We start from the raw sequence: 16,410 nt of genomic DNA, 5'->3' as shown, positions 1-16,410 counted from the left end.
GGACCCCCTCCCAACCCCTGCCTGTAGCTTTAGATACAGGTCTAGTGCAGTGCAGGCAAAAATGCCTGTTCCCTTTTCTCCTTGGAAGGGGCTTAATACATACTTTTCCAGATGTTGCCTGAGGGTCTGGCTTCTAATAAGCCTGCATCTAGGGCCTGAATGCAGTATTCCTCTTTGGGACATGATGAGTCTTAGCACACCCTCAAGTACTGGGAACCACTAGGAACAAAGAAGGTGACTTGGACAGTCACAAAGGTTTGAGAGACATTTAGGAGCTTGGGCTGGGCTGATTGATGAGGTTCATCCCCTACACTAGATCTATCTGTCAAGACTGGGTGAGGTGGCTGTTTTATCCAGTGCACAGAAACCAACAGAGTCAAGGAAAATGAAAAAACAGAGGAATATGTTCCAAACAAAAGAACAAGATAAATCTCCAGAAACAGATCTTAATGAAACACAGGTAAGTGATTTACCTGATAGAGAGTTCAAAATAAGTCATAAAGATGCTCACTGAGGTTGGGAGAGCAGTGCATGAATGAAGTGAAAATTTCAACAAAGAGATCGAAAATATTAAAAAGTACCAACAGAAATCACAGATCTGAAGAATGCAATGACTGAACTGAAAAATTCAATAGAGGGATTCAACAGCAGACTAGATCACACAGAAGAAAGGATTAATGAACTAGAAGACAGGGCAGTGGAATTCAATCAGTGGAGCAATTTTTTTAAAAAAGTGAATATAACTTAATGGGCCTTATCAGGGAGACTACTTACTATATGCATTATAGGGTTCCCAGAAGGAGAAGAGAGAGAGAGAAAGGGGCAGAAAGCTTATTTGAAGAAATAATGGCTGAAAACTTTTCTAACTTGAGAAAAGAAACAGACATCCAGGCCTAGGAAGCCTGAGAATATCAAATATGATGAATTTAAAGAAGCTCACACTGAGGCACATTATAATTCAATTGTTAAAAGTTAAACACAGGCAGAGAATCTTAAAAGCAGCAAGAGAAAGCAGTTACCTAAAAGGGAATCTTTATAAGGTTATCAGCAGATCTTTTAGCAGAAACTTTGCAGGCGAGAAGAGAGTGGGCTGATACATACCAAATGCTGAAAGAAGAAATAAAGCCAACCAAGAATACTCTACCCAGGAAAGCTGTCCTTCAGAACTGAAGGAGAGATAAAGAGTTTTGCATACAAACAAAAACTAAAGGAATTCATTACCACTAGACCAGCCTTACAAGAAATATTAGAAGGAGTTATTTGAGCTGAAACGTAAGGGTACTAGTTGGTCACAGTAAAACATATGAAAGTATAAAACTCACTGGTTAAGATAATACATAGTCAAATTCAGAATACTATAATGTTGGAAAGTTGGTGGGTAAATCACTTATAACTCTAATATGAAGATTGAAAGAAAAGTATTAAAATAACTAACTAAAGTAATATGTTAATGGATACACAGTGTAAAAAGATGTAAATTGTGACATTAAAAACAAAATGTGAGGGGGGGAAGTAAAAATGTAGAGCCTTTGTGTGCATTAGAAATTAAGCTGTTATCAGCTTAAAAGAGACTGTTATAAAAATAAGATATTTAATTTAAGCCTCTTGGTAACCACACAAAAAAACCTATACAATATAAACAGAAGATAAAGAGAAAGGGATCAAAGCATTCCACTACAGAAAATCATTAAATGTCAAAGTAAAAGAGCATGAAAGGAACAAGGAATTAGAAAATGACCAGAAAACAATTAACAATAGGGCAAGAGTACATTCATACCTTTCAATAAATACTTTAAATGTAAATTGACTAAATTCTATAGTCAAAAGATGTAGATTGGCTGCAGCAAGAGAGTGGCAACGGAGGAGCAGAGCACTTCACCATTGAACTGACGGAGGAGAACTTCCAGCAGCTCCAAGCTGAGCATGACAGACAGGCTAAGGAACTGTTCCTATTGAGGAAAACTTTGGAGGAAATGGAGCTGAGAATCGAAACGCAGAAACAGACCCTCAGTGCCCGAGATGAGTCTATTAAAAAGCTTCTTGAGATGTTGCAAAGTAAAGTTTTGCTGTCCAAAAGTCTTGAGGATGACAGTGAACGGGTATGTAGGATGGCAGAGACTGAGTCTCAAGTCAGCCACTTGGAAGTGGTTTTAGACCAGAAAGAGAAGGAAAACATACATCTTAGAGAGATGAAGAAGCCAAAGATCAGAGAGAGGAAGTAAGCTGCTCAAGGTCATGAAGTAGGAGCTGGTAGAAGAGTTGATTGACTCTAGGGTGCAGGAGCTACAGTATGCACGGGTGTGCCCAGTGTTTTCTGATTCCCCCTTTGCACTGACATTCCTTTAACTCAGTTGTTCTCGCTCCTGGAGCTTATGAGAACAATCCAAGAAGCTTAAAAATGCGTGCAAGTTCCACCCCCAGATCTGATTAATTAAATCAGAATCACTAGAAAGGAGGCCCAGGTGATTCTACTGTGCAGAGAAAGTTGGCTGAGAACTCCTCTCCTCTCTGCCCTCTGTTCCTGGTCAGTTTTGTTTTATTAAAATAAATTTATTTATTTAAAAAAAGGAAACTCATTTTAGCTTTGAAGATACACCTAGACTGAAAATTAAGGGCTGGGGAAAATATTACATCAAATGGTAGCCAAAAGAAAGCACGGATAAGTATACTTATGTCAGACAAACTAGACTGTAAACCAAAGACTGTACCAAGAGATAAAGAAGGTCATTGTGTAATGATGAAGGGGTCAGTTCATCAAGAGGAACTAGTAACTACTTATGTACCCCAAAGAGGAACACCTAAACATATGAAGCAAACATTAACTGATCTGAAGGGAAAAATATATAGCAATACAAAACTAGTAGGGGACTTTGATACCCTGCTTTGAACAATGGATAGGTCAGACAGAAAGTCAATAAGGAAATACGGGAATTTAATTACAGTTAGATCAAGTTAGATCATATGGTCATCTCAATAGGGGCATAAAGAGCATTTGACAGAATTCAACATCCATTTATGATAAAAACTCTCAACAAATTGAATATAGAAGAAATGTTCCTTAATTATAATAAGTCATGTATCACAAGGTCACATCTAAAATCATACTCACTGATGAAAAGCTGAAAACTTTCCCTCAAGATCTGGAACAAGAAAAGGTTAGCTATTTTCACCACTTTTATTCAAAATAGAGCTGGAAGTTCTAGCCAGAACAATTATGCAAGAAAAGAGAAATAGAAGACACCAGTATCAGAAAGGAAGAAGTAAAAATGTCTCTATTTGTAGGTGGCATGTTATTATATGTAGAAAACCCAAAAGACTCCACCAAGAAACTGTTAGAACTAATTAACAAATTCATTATAAGTTGCAGGATATAAAATCAGTATACAGAAATAATTTGTGTTTGTATACACTAAAAATGAACTACTAGAGAAATTAAGAAAAACAATCCCTATTACAATAGCATCAAAAATAATAAAATATTTGGGAATAAATTTAAGCAAGGAGTTAAATAACTGTACACTGAAAACTATATGACATCGATGCAAGATGTCAAAGAAGACACATATAAACAGAAAGATATGCTGTGCTCATAGATTGGAGGAATTATTACTGTTCAAATGTCCATACTACCCAAAGTGATCTTCAGATTCAATGCAGTCCCTGTCAAAATTCCAACTGCATTTTTCACAGACAGATGAAGAACAAACCTAAAATGTGTATGGAACCACAGAAGAGTCCAACTAGCCAAAACTGTCTTAAGAAAGAACCAAGTTGGAGTCATCATAATTCCTAATATTAAACTATGTACAAAGCTGTAGTAATCAAAACAGCATGGTATTAAAAACAAACAAGCAAACAAACAGTATGGTATTGACATTAGAAACAGATGCATAGGTCAGTGGAATGGAATAGGAGAGGCCTGAACTAAACCCATGCATATATGGTCAATTAATTTTTGACAAAGAAGCAAAGGCTATACATGCGGAAAAGATGGTCTCTTCAATATATGGTGTTGGAAAAACTGGGTAGTCACATGTGAAAGGGTAAAACGAACCCTTATCTTACACCATGCAGAAAAATCAACTCAAATGGATTAAAGAGTTGTACTTGAGACCTAAAACATAAGGGTTATGCTCCGTTGCATTGGTCTTGGCAATGATTTTTTTTTTTTTTTGATTTGATGCAAAAGCAAAGCAAACAAAAAAAAATAAACAAGTGGGACTACATCAAACTAAAAAGCTTCTGCTTAGCAAAGGAAACCATCAACAGAATGAAAAGCCAACCGGGAGAAAATATTTGTCAACTACCCATCTGTTAAGAGGATAATATCTGAAATACATAAGGAATTCATACAACTCAATAACAACAAACCCCCATAACCCAATTAAAAAATGGTTAAAGGATCTGAATTTTTTCCAGAGACATACAAAAATGGCCAACAGGTACATGAAAAGGTACTCAGCATCATTAATCATGAGGGAAATGCAAATCAAGACCATAGTGAGATATCACCTCACACCTATTAGGATATCTATCATTCAAAGGACAAAAGATAAAAAATGCTGGAGAGGATGTGGGGAAAAGGATCCCTTGTAAGTTTTTGGTGGGAATGTAAACTGGAATAGCCACTATGGAGACAGTATGGCCTTCCTCAAGAAATTAAAAATAAATCTACTGTATGATCCAGCAATCCCACTTCTGGGTATATGTCCAATGGAAATTTAAACATTATTCTGAAGAGGTATCTGTACTTCCACATTCATAGCAGCATCATTTGCAACAGCTGAGGTATGGAAACAACCTAAGTATCTGTCAACAGACGAATGGATCAAGAAAATGTGGTGTATATATATGTGCACGTCTGCACACGCTCGCACACACACACACAGGAATATTATTCAGCTTTTAAAATGGAATACTTGTCATTTGTGACAACGTGGATGAGCCTGGAGGACATTATGCTAAGTGAAATAAGCCAGCCAGAACCACAAATACTGCATGTTATCACTTATATGTGGAATCTTAAAAAGTTCAGGAAACAGACAGTAGAAAAGTGGTTGCCAGGGTTGGGGGAAACAGAAATGGGTAAAAAGGTAGATTTTCACTTATAAGATAAATAAGTTCTGAGGATCTGTGTATAATGTCTGTGGTTGATAGCACTGTGTTGTAGAATTGAAATTTTCTAAAGAATAGGATTTAAATGTTCCCTCACCCACCAAAATGGTAAATTTATGAGGTTGATAGAGGTGTTAATTGACTTAATAGGGGGAGCCTTTCACAATGTATACATATATTAAATCATCATGTTTTATACTTTAAATATCTTATTTTATTTGTTAATTTTACCTTAGTATAGCTGAAAAAAATTTATTTCAAAGACTACAACAGAAAAACCCTTAATGCCTCACTGAGAGACCTAGTAAAAAATATATTTCAGTAAGAAAAAGTGAGTCCAAAAGGAAGGCATAGGATCCAAAATAATGGTGAGCACAAACTAATGAAATCTAGCATATTTGCTCTTTAATGGCTAAGAATTCATCTGATGGCTTTCTATAGCTGAGTAACAGAGGAGAGTACGAGAAATATTTTTTAAAATTTATATTTTTGAACAAATTAAAATTGTTTAAATTTGCATATTCAAATGCAGAGGGACTTCAAAAATCTTGCAGTTTTGCTCACAATTGCCAGTTTTTTGTTTTGTTTTTACACACTGATAGTTTTATATTATTTGAATAAGTATTAACTCCAGTATTTTCTCTAATAGAATAAGGTCCTTGTAGTTGAATGTAGAACTATGTTTCATATTGCAATTCACATAATAATCACTTCATTTATTTAATATCTGTATTTAGAACAGTGCCTGGCATATAGTAAATGCTGTGCAAGTGTGTTTGCTATTATTCCCGTCCTCTTCCTTCACGTAGTGCATGATTTAAATGATTACATCTGTGGGGAAAGTTGTCAAATTTTCAGATCTTCCAAATATCAATCTCATGTTTTAGCTGCCAGCTAGATTTTGGTCTAATTGCCCTGCTTTCGTTCCTAAATAAAAGTCTGTAAAACAGTAGTCTTCATTCTCCTCACCTTCCAAAGTCAAGGGACAAAGTCCTTCTAATTACAGATCTCCCAAGTTTGAAATCCTCATACTATTTTTTACTTCTGGCTTCTATATTCAGTTAGTCCTCATGGTGCATCAAGTCTTCCTCTTGTATTACCTCTAACCATCCAACTGTTGCTGTTTCAGTTCAGGATCTTAGTACTGCCTAGGTTATTGTAATAGCTTTCTAAGTATATCACTTCACCTTTCTAATCATTATTGACTGTGGGATAAAGTTTAAATTCTTTGGTCTGACATTTGGACCTTCTTTTATTTCGTAGTGTATCAGTTAGGATTGCACTTACTTATACGTAACACAGTGTCTGGTGGTTGGTAGAGGATTCCTGACATTGATTCAGCTGCTTAAGGTTGCCAGGTCGTTTATTCTCTTGGCCTTTCCTTCATGGTTACATGGTATTAAGGTGACTGCCCTACCTATATTCATGCTTAGATTCAGACAGAAGGTGAAGGGGAAAAAGTAAAGTGAGGCATGCCAGCTACGTCAGCCTTTTTTTAAGGAGTGGTCCTGAAAGTACTACCCAGCAACTTTCACTTAAATCTCATTTGCTTAAACCGGTTCACATGGCTATCCATCTGTGGGGAAGTAGAGGTTTTTTTGGGGGGTACATTGGTATACCCCCCCATTTGGTCTTTTGTATCAAGGAAGAAGGGGGAAATGCATACTGGGTATGTAGCTGCAGTTTTGTTACAAGTATCTGGGTCTTAGTTGTGCAATGCAGGCTCTTTGTTGCAGCGTGCAGGCTTCTGTCTAGTTGTGGCATGCGGGTTTTCTCTCTCTAGTTGTGGCTCACGGGCTCCAGGGTGCATGGGCTCTGTAGTTTGCAGCACACGGGCTCTCATGTTGAGGCGCATGCTCGGTAGTTGTGGTGCATGGGCTTAGTTGCCCCGTGGCATGTGGGATCTTAGTTCCCTGACCAGGGATTGAACCAGCGTCCCCTGCATTGCAAGGCAGATTCTTTACCACTGGACCATCAGGGAAGTCCCTATCCATCTGTATTTTTAATCCTTTCCTAAATGGTATAACTTCTCAAATACTTGACTCAGACCAATAAATTATTGAACATATCTTGTATCTTTCTACTCTTCAGAACAATTCCACTCTTCCAGGACGTTCTTCCTCTTTCATCAATCAAAATCCAATCCATGCTTCAAGAACAGTTTTAAATATGACCTCCTCTAATAAAGCTCATCAGTTAATCCCAGCTTGAAATGTTATTTTTCTCTTCCAGATTCCAATAAGCAATTGTCAGAGTAATCTGTTGAGAAATCATGTCGCTTTTTGGAATCTCTTCTTCTGTTGTCTGTAACTGATTTTGTTTGTTCTGTTACTGTTATGTATTTATATTGTGGTTCCTCAGTTAGTGTATAAGCTTCAGTTTTATTGTCATTGTCCGCAGGAAGTTTATAATTTTGATATCTCTCACTGTGCTTTGTATATAGTAGCATAGGCATACCTTATTTTATTGTGCTTCCCCGATACTGTTTTTTACAATTGAAGGTTTGCGGCACCCCTGTGTTAAGCAAGTCTGTCAGTGCCAATTTCCCAAAAACATTTGCTCACTTCATGTCTCTGTCACATTTTGATACTTCTTGCAATATTTCAGACTTCTTCATTATCATTATATTTGTTATGGTGATCTATGATCAGTGATCTTTGATAATACTATTGTGAAAAGATTACAAATCGCTGATGGCTCAGATGATGGTTAGCAATAAAGTATTTTTTAATTAAGGTATGTACAGGTTTTTTTTAGACATAATGCTATTTCATAGTCAGTATACTACAGTGCAGTGTAAATATAATTTTTATAGGTACTGGGAGACCAATAAATTTGTGTGATTTTATTGCACTGGTCTGGAACAAAACCCTCAGTATCTGTCTGAGAAATGACTGTACATGATAGTTATTCAGTTAATGGATTTGACACAGTCATTGCTGTCAGTGAAGACTTCTTTATATGTGAAGGATAACTTATGAATATCACTTTCATTTGTAACTTTGGTTTCTCTTACAGGCAAATGTTCTGAAAAAAGACTCTGCATGGGAATGGCATGCCTTACAATGACAGAAATGGAAGGAACATCCTCATCTCCTGTACATCAGAATGGTGATATTCCTGGAAATGCTAATTCTGTGAAGCAAATAGATCCAGTCCTACAGGTCTATCTTTATCATTCCCTTGGAAAAGCCGAGGGGGATTATCTGAAGTTTCCAACTGGGGAGTATGTTGCAGAAGAGATTTGTGTTGCTGCTTCTAAAGCTTGTGGTAAGTGTTTAAAAGCAGTGTTTTTCTTATTAATATATCCGTGCTTTAATTATGCTGCTCTTAACACAATGTACATGTATAATGTATTTTTTATGCTTCTGTGATTGACAAGTGTTTTCATATGCATATAAAATGAGAATATCGTTAAAGTAGAATTTAATGTAAATTCTGTGTTGAGCTAGTGGTATAGACTGAATGTTTGTGTTCCCCAAAATTCGTGTTGAAACCTACTCCTCTAATGTGATGAGTTTGGAAGTGGGGCTTTCGAGAGATGAATCAGTTGTGAGGGTGGATTCTTCATCAGTGGGACTGGTACCTTTGTTAAAGAGACCACTGAGAGTTCCTTTGCTCCTTCTGCCATGTGTGGACATAGCAAGAAGATAAATAAGAAGATGAACCATCTATGAACCAGGAATTGGGTCCTCATTAGACACTACATCTGCCAGCACCTTGATTTTGTACTTCCAAACCTCCAGAAATGTGAGAAATACATTTCTGTTTTTTTTATAAGCCACCTTGTCTGTGGTATTTTTGTTATAGTATCCTGAATGAACTAAAACAAAAATCGGTACTGAGAAGTGGAGGGGTGCTGTAATAAATTCCTAAAAATGTTGAAGTGGCTTTGGAACTGGGTAATGGGTAATGGAAGAGTTTTGAGGTGCATGCTAGAAAAAGCCTACATTGTTGTGAACAGGAGATTCTGGTGTGGACTCGAAAGCAAAGGAGAAGAGGTGTACAGAAGAACCTCAATCTTCTTAGAGAACACCCTTGTAATCCTGCGCAGAATATTGGTAGAATTGTGTACTGTAAAGACCATTCTGATAAGATCTCGGGTGGAAATGAGGACTTTGTTATTGGAAACTGAAAGAAAAGTGATCCTTGCTGTAAAGTGTCAAAGAACTTGGCTGAGTTATGTTCATGTTTTAGTGCTTTGTAGAATGTAGAACTTGTGAGCAGTGAAATTGGATATTTACTTGAAGTAATTTCTAAGCAAAAGTTTGAAGGTGTGGCTTGAGCCCTCCTAACTGCTTATAGTTGTAAATAGTTAATAAACAGAAACCTCAATAAAATAGAATCAGGAGACCAGAAGGGGGAGTTCTCATGCCCTGCAAGGATACCAGAGCCCAAGATGAAGAAGAAAGACACCTCTTCTTTCCTGGCAAGGACTCAAACAATGAAAAACCTTGGGCTCCTTGTTTCCTGTAGCCCTCCCCTCTAGGAGAGTGTTCTCTTTCCCTTGCCTTGGGGGAGCTTCCATGTGGCTCACTATGATTACAGACCACAGATTGCAGTTCTCTGCTGATCCCAAATAAATCCATCTTTTCTGGAAAAATACCTGGCAGCCTATTTGTTTTAGGTCAACATAGTATAATTAGAAATAACTTAAAGGCATAATTGTAAATGTTAAGCAAAAAGGAAGCAGGACTTAAAAGTTTGGACAAAAGTTTGGACATCACCCTCTCCAGCATTTATCATTTATAGATTTTTTTCATTATGGCCATTCTGACTGGTGTGAAGTGATATCTCATAGATTTGATTTGTATTTCTCTAATAATTAGCAATGTTGAGCACCTTTTCATGTGCCTCATGACCATCTATATGTCTTCTTTGGAGAAATGTCTATTCAGGTTTTCTGCCCATATTTTGATTGGGTTGTTTGCTTTTTTGATACGCATGAGGTGTTTGTAAATATTGGAGACTAATCCTTTGTCAGTCACGTGGTTTGTAAATATTTTCTCCCGTTCTGTGGGATGTCTTTTCGTTTTGTTCGTGGTTTCCTTTGCTGTGCAAAAGCTTTTAAGTTTCATTAGGTCCCATTTGTTTATTTTTGTTTTTATTTTCTTTTCTAGAGGAGGTGGGTCAAAAAGGATCTTGCTGTGATTTATGTCATAGAGTGTTCTGCCTATGTTTTCTTCTAAGAGTTTTATAGTGTCTGGCCTTACATTTAGGGCTTTAATCCATTTTGAGTTTATTTTTGTGTATGCTGTTAGGAAGTATTCCAATTTCATTCTTTCACATGTAGCTGTCCAGTTTTCCCAGCACCACTTACTGAAGAGGCTGTCTTTTTTCCATTGTGTATTCTTGCCTCCTTTATCAAAGATAAGGTGACTATATGTGCATGGATTTTTCTCTGGGCTTTCTGTCCTGCTCCCTTTATCTATATTTCTGTTTTTGTACCAGTACCATACTGTCTTGATTACTGTAACTTTGTAGTACAGTCTGAAGTCCAGGAGCCTGATTCTTTGAGCTCCATTTTTCTTTCTCAAGATTGCTTTGGCTATTGGGTATCTTCTGTGTTTCCATACAAATTGTGAAATTTTTTGTTCTAGTTCTGTGACAAATGCCATTGGTCATTTGATACAGATTGCATTGAATCTGTAGATTGCCTTGGGTAGTATAGTCATTTTGATAATATTGATTGTTCCAGTCCAAGAACGTGTTATATCTTTCCATCTGCTTGTATCATCTTCAGTTTCTTTCATCAGCATCTTAATAGTTTTTAGAGTACATGCCCACTTTCTGGAGAGTTTTTATCATAAATGGGTATTGAATTTTGTCGAAAACTTTTTCTGTATCTATTGGGATTATTATATAGTTTTTATTCTTAAGTTCTTTGATGTGGTGATTCACACTGATTGATTTGCGGACATTGAAAAATACCTGCATTCCTGGGATAAATCCCACTTTGATCATGGTGTATGATCTTTTTAATGTATTGTCGGATTCAAATTGGTAGTATTTTGTTGAGGCTTTTTGCGTCCATGTTTATCAATAATATTGGCCTGTAATTTTCTTTTTTTGTGGTATCTTTGTCTGGTTTTGGTATCATGGTAATGGTGGCCTCATAGAATGTGTGGGAGTGTTCCTTCCTCTGCAGTTTTTTGGAATAGTTGCAGAAGGATAGGTATTAACTCTTCTCTAGATGTTTGATAGAATATGCTTGTGAAGCCATCTGGTCCTGGACTTTATTAGTTGGGAGTTTTTAAATCACATTTTCAATTTCAGTACTTCTGATCCATCTGTTCATATTTTCTATTTCTTCCTGGTTTAGTTTTGGGAAATTGTCCCTTTTTAAGAATTTGTCCACTTCTTCCAGGTTGTCCATTTTATTGGCGTATAGTTGCTTGTAGCAGTCTCTTATGATCCTTTGTATTTCTGTGATGTCCATTGTAACTTCTCCTTTTTCATTTTTAATTTTATTGGTTTGAGCCCTCTCCCCTTTTTCTTGATGAGTCTGAGTAAGGGTTTATCAATTTTATTTATCTTTTCAAAGAACCAACCTTTAGTTTCATTGATCTTTTGTTTTTTCTTAGTTTCTATTTCATTTCTTTCTGCTCTGATCTGTATGATTTCTTTCATTCTACTAACTTTGGGTTTTGTTTGTTCTTCTTTCTGTAGTTGCTTTAGGTGTAAGGTTAGGTTTTTCATTTGAGATTTTTTCTTGTTTCCTAAGGTAAGATGGTATTGCTGTAAACTTCCCTCTTAGAACTGCTTTTGCTGTGTCCCATAGGTTTTGGATTGTCGTGCTTTTGTTTTCATTTGTCTGTAGGTATTTTTTGATTTCCTCTTTGATTTCTTCAGTGATCTGTTGGTTGTTTAGTAGCATATTGTTTAGCCTCCACGTGTTTCCGTTTTTTACAGGTTTTTTGTCTTGTAGTTAGTTTCTAATCTCATAGCATTGTGGTCGGAAAAGATGCTTGATATGATTTCAGTGTTCTTAAATTTACTGAGGCTGGCTTTGTGGCACAGCATGTGTTCACTCCTGGAGAATGTTCCATGTGCACTTGAGAAGAATGTGTATTTTTCAGCTTTTGGATGGAATGCTCTATAAAAATTAATAACATCTGGTCTAATGTGTCATTTAAGGCATGTGTTTCCTTATTGATTTTCTGTCTGGATGATCTGTTCATTGATGAAAGTGGAGTGTTCAAGTCCCCCACTATTATTTTGTTACTGTCGATTTCTCCCTTTATGGCTGTTAGTACTTGCCTCCTTTACTGAGGTGCTCCTGTGTTGGGTACATATATATTTACAATTGTTATATTCTCTTCTTGGATTGACCCCTTGATCATTATGTAATGTCCTTCTCTGTCTCTTGTAACAGTCTTTATTTTAATGTCTATTTTGTCTGATATGAGTATTGCTACTCTAGCTTTCTTTTGATTTCCATGTGCATGGAATACCTTTTCCCATACCCTCACTTTCAGTCTGTATGTGTTCCTAGATCTGAAGTGGACCTCTTGTAGACAGCATATATATGAGTCTAGTTTTTGTATCCATTCAGCCAGTCTATGTCTTTTGTTTGGAGCATTTAATCTGTTTACGTTTAAGATAATTATCAACATGTATATTCTTATTGCCATTTTGTTAATTGTTTTGGATTTATTTTGTAGGTCTTTTTTATTCCCTTACTCTTTTGTTCTCTTGAGATTTGATGACTAACTTTAGTGTTGTGTTTGGATTCCTTTCTGTTTTTTTAACGTGTATCTATTGTAGATTTTCAGTTTGCAGTGAGTGACCATGAGGTTTTGATATAGCAGTCTGTATATAAACAAAATTGTTATAAGTTGTTGATCTTTTAATTTCAAATGCATTTCCAGTATCCTGCAGTTGTGCTCTCTTCTTCTCACAACTGCTGGTTTTGATACCATATTTCTCTGTGGATGATTTCCTACCTTTACTGTATGTTTGCCTTTACTGGTGAGCTTTTCCATTCGTAATTTTCTTGTTTCTAGTTGTGGACTTTTCTTTTCAGCTTTGAGACGTTCCTTTAGCATTTGTTGCAGAGCTGTTCTGGTGGTGCTGAATTGTCTTAGCTTTTGCTTGTCTGTAAAGCTTTTGATTTCTCTGTCGAATCTGAATGAGATCCTTGCTGGGTAGAGTATTCTTGGTTGTAGGTTCTTCCCTTTCATCACTTTAAATATATTGTGCCACTTCTTTCTGACCTGCAGCGTTTCTGCTGAGAAATCAGCTGTTAACCTTATGGGAGTTTCCTTGTATGTTATTTGTTACTTTTCCCTTGTTGCTTTTAATATTTTTTCTTTGTCTTTAATATTTGTCAGTTTGATTACTGTGTGTCTCGGCGTGTTCCTCCTTGAATTAATCCTGTATGGGACTCTCTGTGCTTCCTTGACTTGAGTGGCTGTCTACTTTTCCACGTTAGGGAAGTTTTCAGCTATTACTCTTCAAATATTTTCTCAGGTCTTTTCTCTCTCTTCTCATTATGGGACCCCTATAATGTGAATGTTGGTGCGTTCAGTGTTGTTCCAGAGGTCTCTGAGTCTGTCCTCATTTCTTTCATCCTTTTTACTTTATTCTGTTGTGAGGCAGTGATTTCCACCATTCTGTCTTCCAGCTCACTTATGCATTCTTCTGCCCTAGTTATTCTGCTATTGATTCCTTCTGGTGTATTTTTCATTTCAATTATTGTGTTGTTGATCTGTTTGTTCTTTAGTTCTAGGTCTTTGTTAAACATTTCTTGTATCTTCTCGATCTGTGCTTCCATTCTTTTTCCAAGATCTTGGTTTGTCTTCACTATCATTAATCTGAATTATTTTTCTGGTGGATTGCCTATGTCCACTTCACTTAGCTGTTCTTCTTGGGTCTTACCTTATTCCTTCATCTGGGACATATTCCTCTGCCATCTCATTTTGTCTAACTTTCTGTGATTGCAGTTTCTTTTTCACAGACTGCAGAATTGTAGTTCTTCTTGCTTCTGCTGTCTTCCCTCCAGTGGATGAGGGTGTGTAAGAGGCTTGTGGGAGGGATTGGTTCCTGCCTCTTGGTGGGTGGAACTGGGTCTTGTCCTTCTGGTGGTCAGGGCCATGCTCAGGAAGACTTTAAACCCTGTCTGGTGATGGGTGGAGCTGTGTTCCTGACCTGTTGATTGTTTGGCCTGAGGCATGCCAGCACTGGAGCCTTCAGACTATTGGGTGGGGCTAGGTCTTGGGGAGAAAATGGCAGCCTCCAAGAGGGCTCACACCAATGAGTACTCTCCAGAACTACTGCTGCCATTGTCTCTGTCCCCGCAGTGAGCCACAGCCACCCCTTGCCCCTGCAGGAGACCCTCCAGTACTAGCAGGTAAGTCTGGCCTGTTCTCTTATGAGGTCACTGCTTTTCTCCCTGCCCCTGGTATGCACGAGACCTTGTGTGCACTGTTTAAGAGTGGAATTTCTGTTTCCCCTAGTCAAATCCCACTTGCCTTCAAAGCCAGATTCTCTGGGGGCTCCTCCTCCCGTTGCCTGATCCCCAGATTGGGGAGCCTGACATGGGGCCCAGGAGTTTCACTCCTGTGGGAGAACTTCTGTGGTATAATTATTTTCCAGTTTCTGGTTCGCACACCTGGTGGGTATGGGATTTGCTTTTATGATTGTGCCCCTCCTGTTGTCTTGTTGTGGCTTCTTCTTTGTCTTTGGATGGAGAGTATCTTTTTTGGTAGGATCTAGCGTTTTTTTGTCAATGGTTGTTCAGCAGCTAGTTGTGATTTTGGTGTTCTCATAAGAAGGGGTGAGTTCACCTCCTTCTCCTCCACCATCTTGAGACTTTCCCAGGAAGATTAATTTGGAAGAGGGTTTGTTCATCTTTAGGAAACTTCTTGCATGAATGGCTACCAGCAGAGAAGAGCTTTCTGCTCACCACACTCCTAGTTAGTACTGTAGCCAGGAATTCCAGCTGTAGCTGTTTCTTGGAAATCACAGTGAGGCTGAAAGTCAGGGTCCTGAAGGATTGTTTGCTCCTGGAGTTATCCGACAACTAGCTTTGTTGATTGCAGTATGTCTGGTATTAAGCTTTTGATTGTCTAGGTAGCCACTTGAAGACATCCATTTCAAATAAACAAATTGCCAGCTATAGGACTAAATAAAGAGCCAGGCCACCCCACCCATGAAGTTCCTTTTTTTTAAGAGGTCTGACTTAGATAACTTAGATACTGACCATTTTACCTCTTGCTTTTCTCTTCTTGTGCTTCTTGTGCTTTCATTCCTGCTTTATGTTTTAAATTCATCAATAAAAAGAAACCTGTGAAACCCTATGCACCTCACTCTCAACCCCAATAAAGACAGAACCCCAGGTTTGCGTTCACTAGCTCTCTACCCGTGACCTTGCTCTGTGGCCAGGACTTGTGAATAATAAACGTTGTTTATTTTTCACAGTTCCCTGGTGGTTGTTGCTGAAGTACATCTTGTAATCATAGTAAGATCCATAAGGGCTAGTCCAGCCACAGTATTGATTCTGGAAGGGGAAATGTCTGTGGGGGTTGCCTTAGTTCTGGGTGGGTCTTTAGGTACTTCTGGAAGTAGCAACGTTATTGCTAAACTGAGACTGACACAGAACAAGGTACTATGTTTATCTCTCTTTTAAAGTGAGGAAATTGACCAAATGACTTTTATTCTTAATTTGATCTTAGAATTCCTTTTGGAATTTTTGGAAGTAGAGTTTTCAGGGCCCTAATCTTTAATACTGAGAAGTATGACCAGTCAAGAGATGGTTTAGGCCTTCATTCAGCCAAGCCAACACCCATGGAGCCATCTAACCCTGAATCATACCAGTGGTTGTGAAGTAGTATCTCATGTTTATTTTTTGTAAAAGCTGTATTGATATGTAACTCAATATCATACATTTCAAGTAATACATTTCATATATGTTTGCAAAAGCTTTATTGATATATAATTCAATATCATACATTCCAAATCATATATTTCACAATTTAAATATGTACAATTCAGTAGTTTGTACTATCCTCACAGAGTTGCCCAACCATCACCACAGTCAATTTTAGAACTTTTTCTTCTCCCCCAAGAAAACCCTGTGCTTATTGGGTATCACTTCCCAACTCTCCATCTCTCCCCAGTCTTAGGCAACCACTAAACTACTTTCTATCCTAGTAAATTAGCCTTTCTGTCTCAGTAAATTTGGATTATATAATATTTGGCCTTTTGTTATTGGCTTCTTAAACTCATATAATGTTTATAAGTTTCCTTCATGTTGTATCATTTATCAGTACTTAATTCTTTCATGGCTGAATA

General features: G+C 37.5%; 1 protein-coding gene across 7 annotated transcripts in view; it reads left to right on the top strand.

Moving 5' to 3' along the window:
* The window catches only part of JAK2 (Janus kinase 2), a 145,457-nt gene that overhangs the window by 43,388 nt on the left and 85,659 nt on the right, over positions 1 to 16,410 (top strand). For all 7 annotated transcript variants that reach the window (XM_059071820.2, XM_059071817.2, XM_059071822.2 and 4 more), the window contains one exon: positions 8,134 to 8,385. In XM_059071820.2, coding sequence (XP_058927803.1) covers positions 8,160 to 8,385 — 226 coding nt within the window. In that variant the 5' untranslated portion in view covers positions 8,134 to 8,159. The remainder of the gene's footprint in view (positions 1 to 8,133; positions 8,386 to 16,410) is intronic.

This window comes from Kogia breviceps, chromosome 8, assembly GCF_026419965.1.
Source record: "Kogia breviceps isolate mKogBre1 chromosome 8, mKogBre1 haplotype 1, whole genome shotgun sequence".
NCBI classification, from domain to species: Eukaryota; Metazoa; Chordata; class Mammalia; order Artiodactyla; family Physeteridae; genus Kogia; species Kogia breviceps.
Note: the sequence above shows the minus strand (reverse complement) of the source record. Positions and strands in the feature narration are given on the sequence as shown.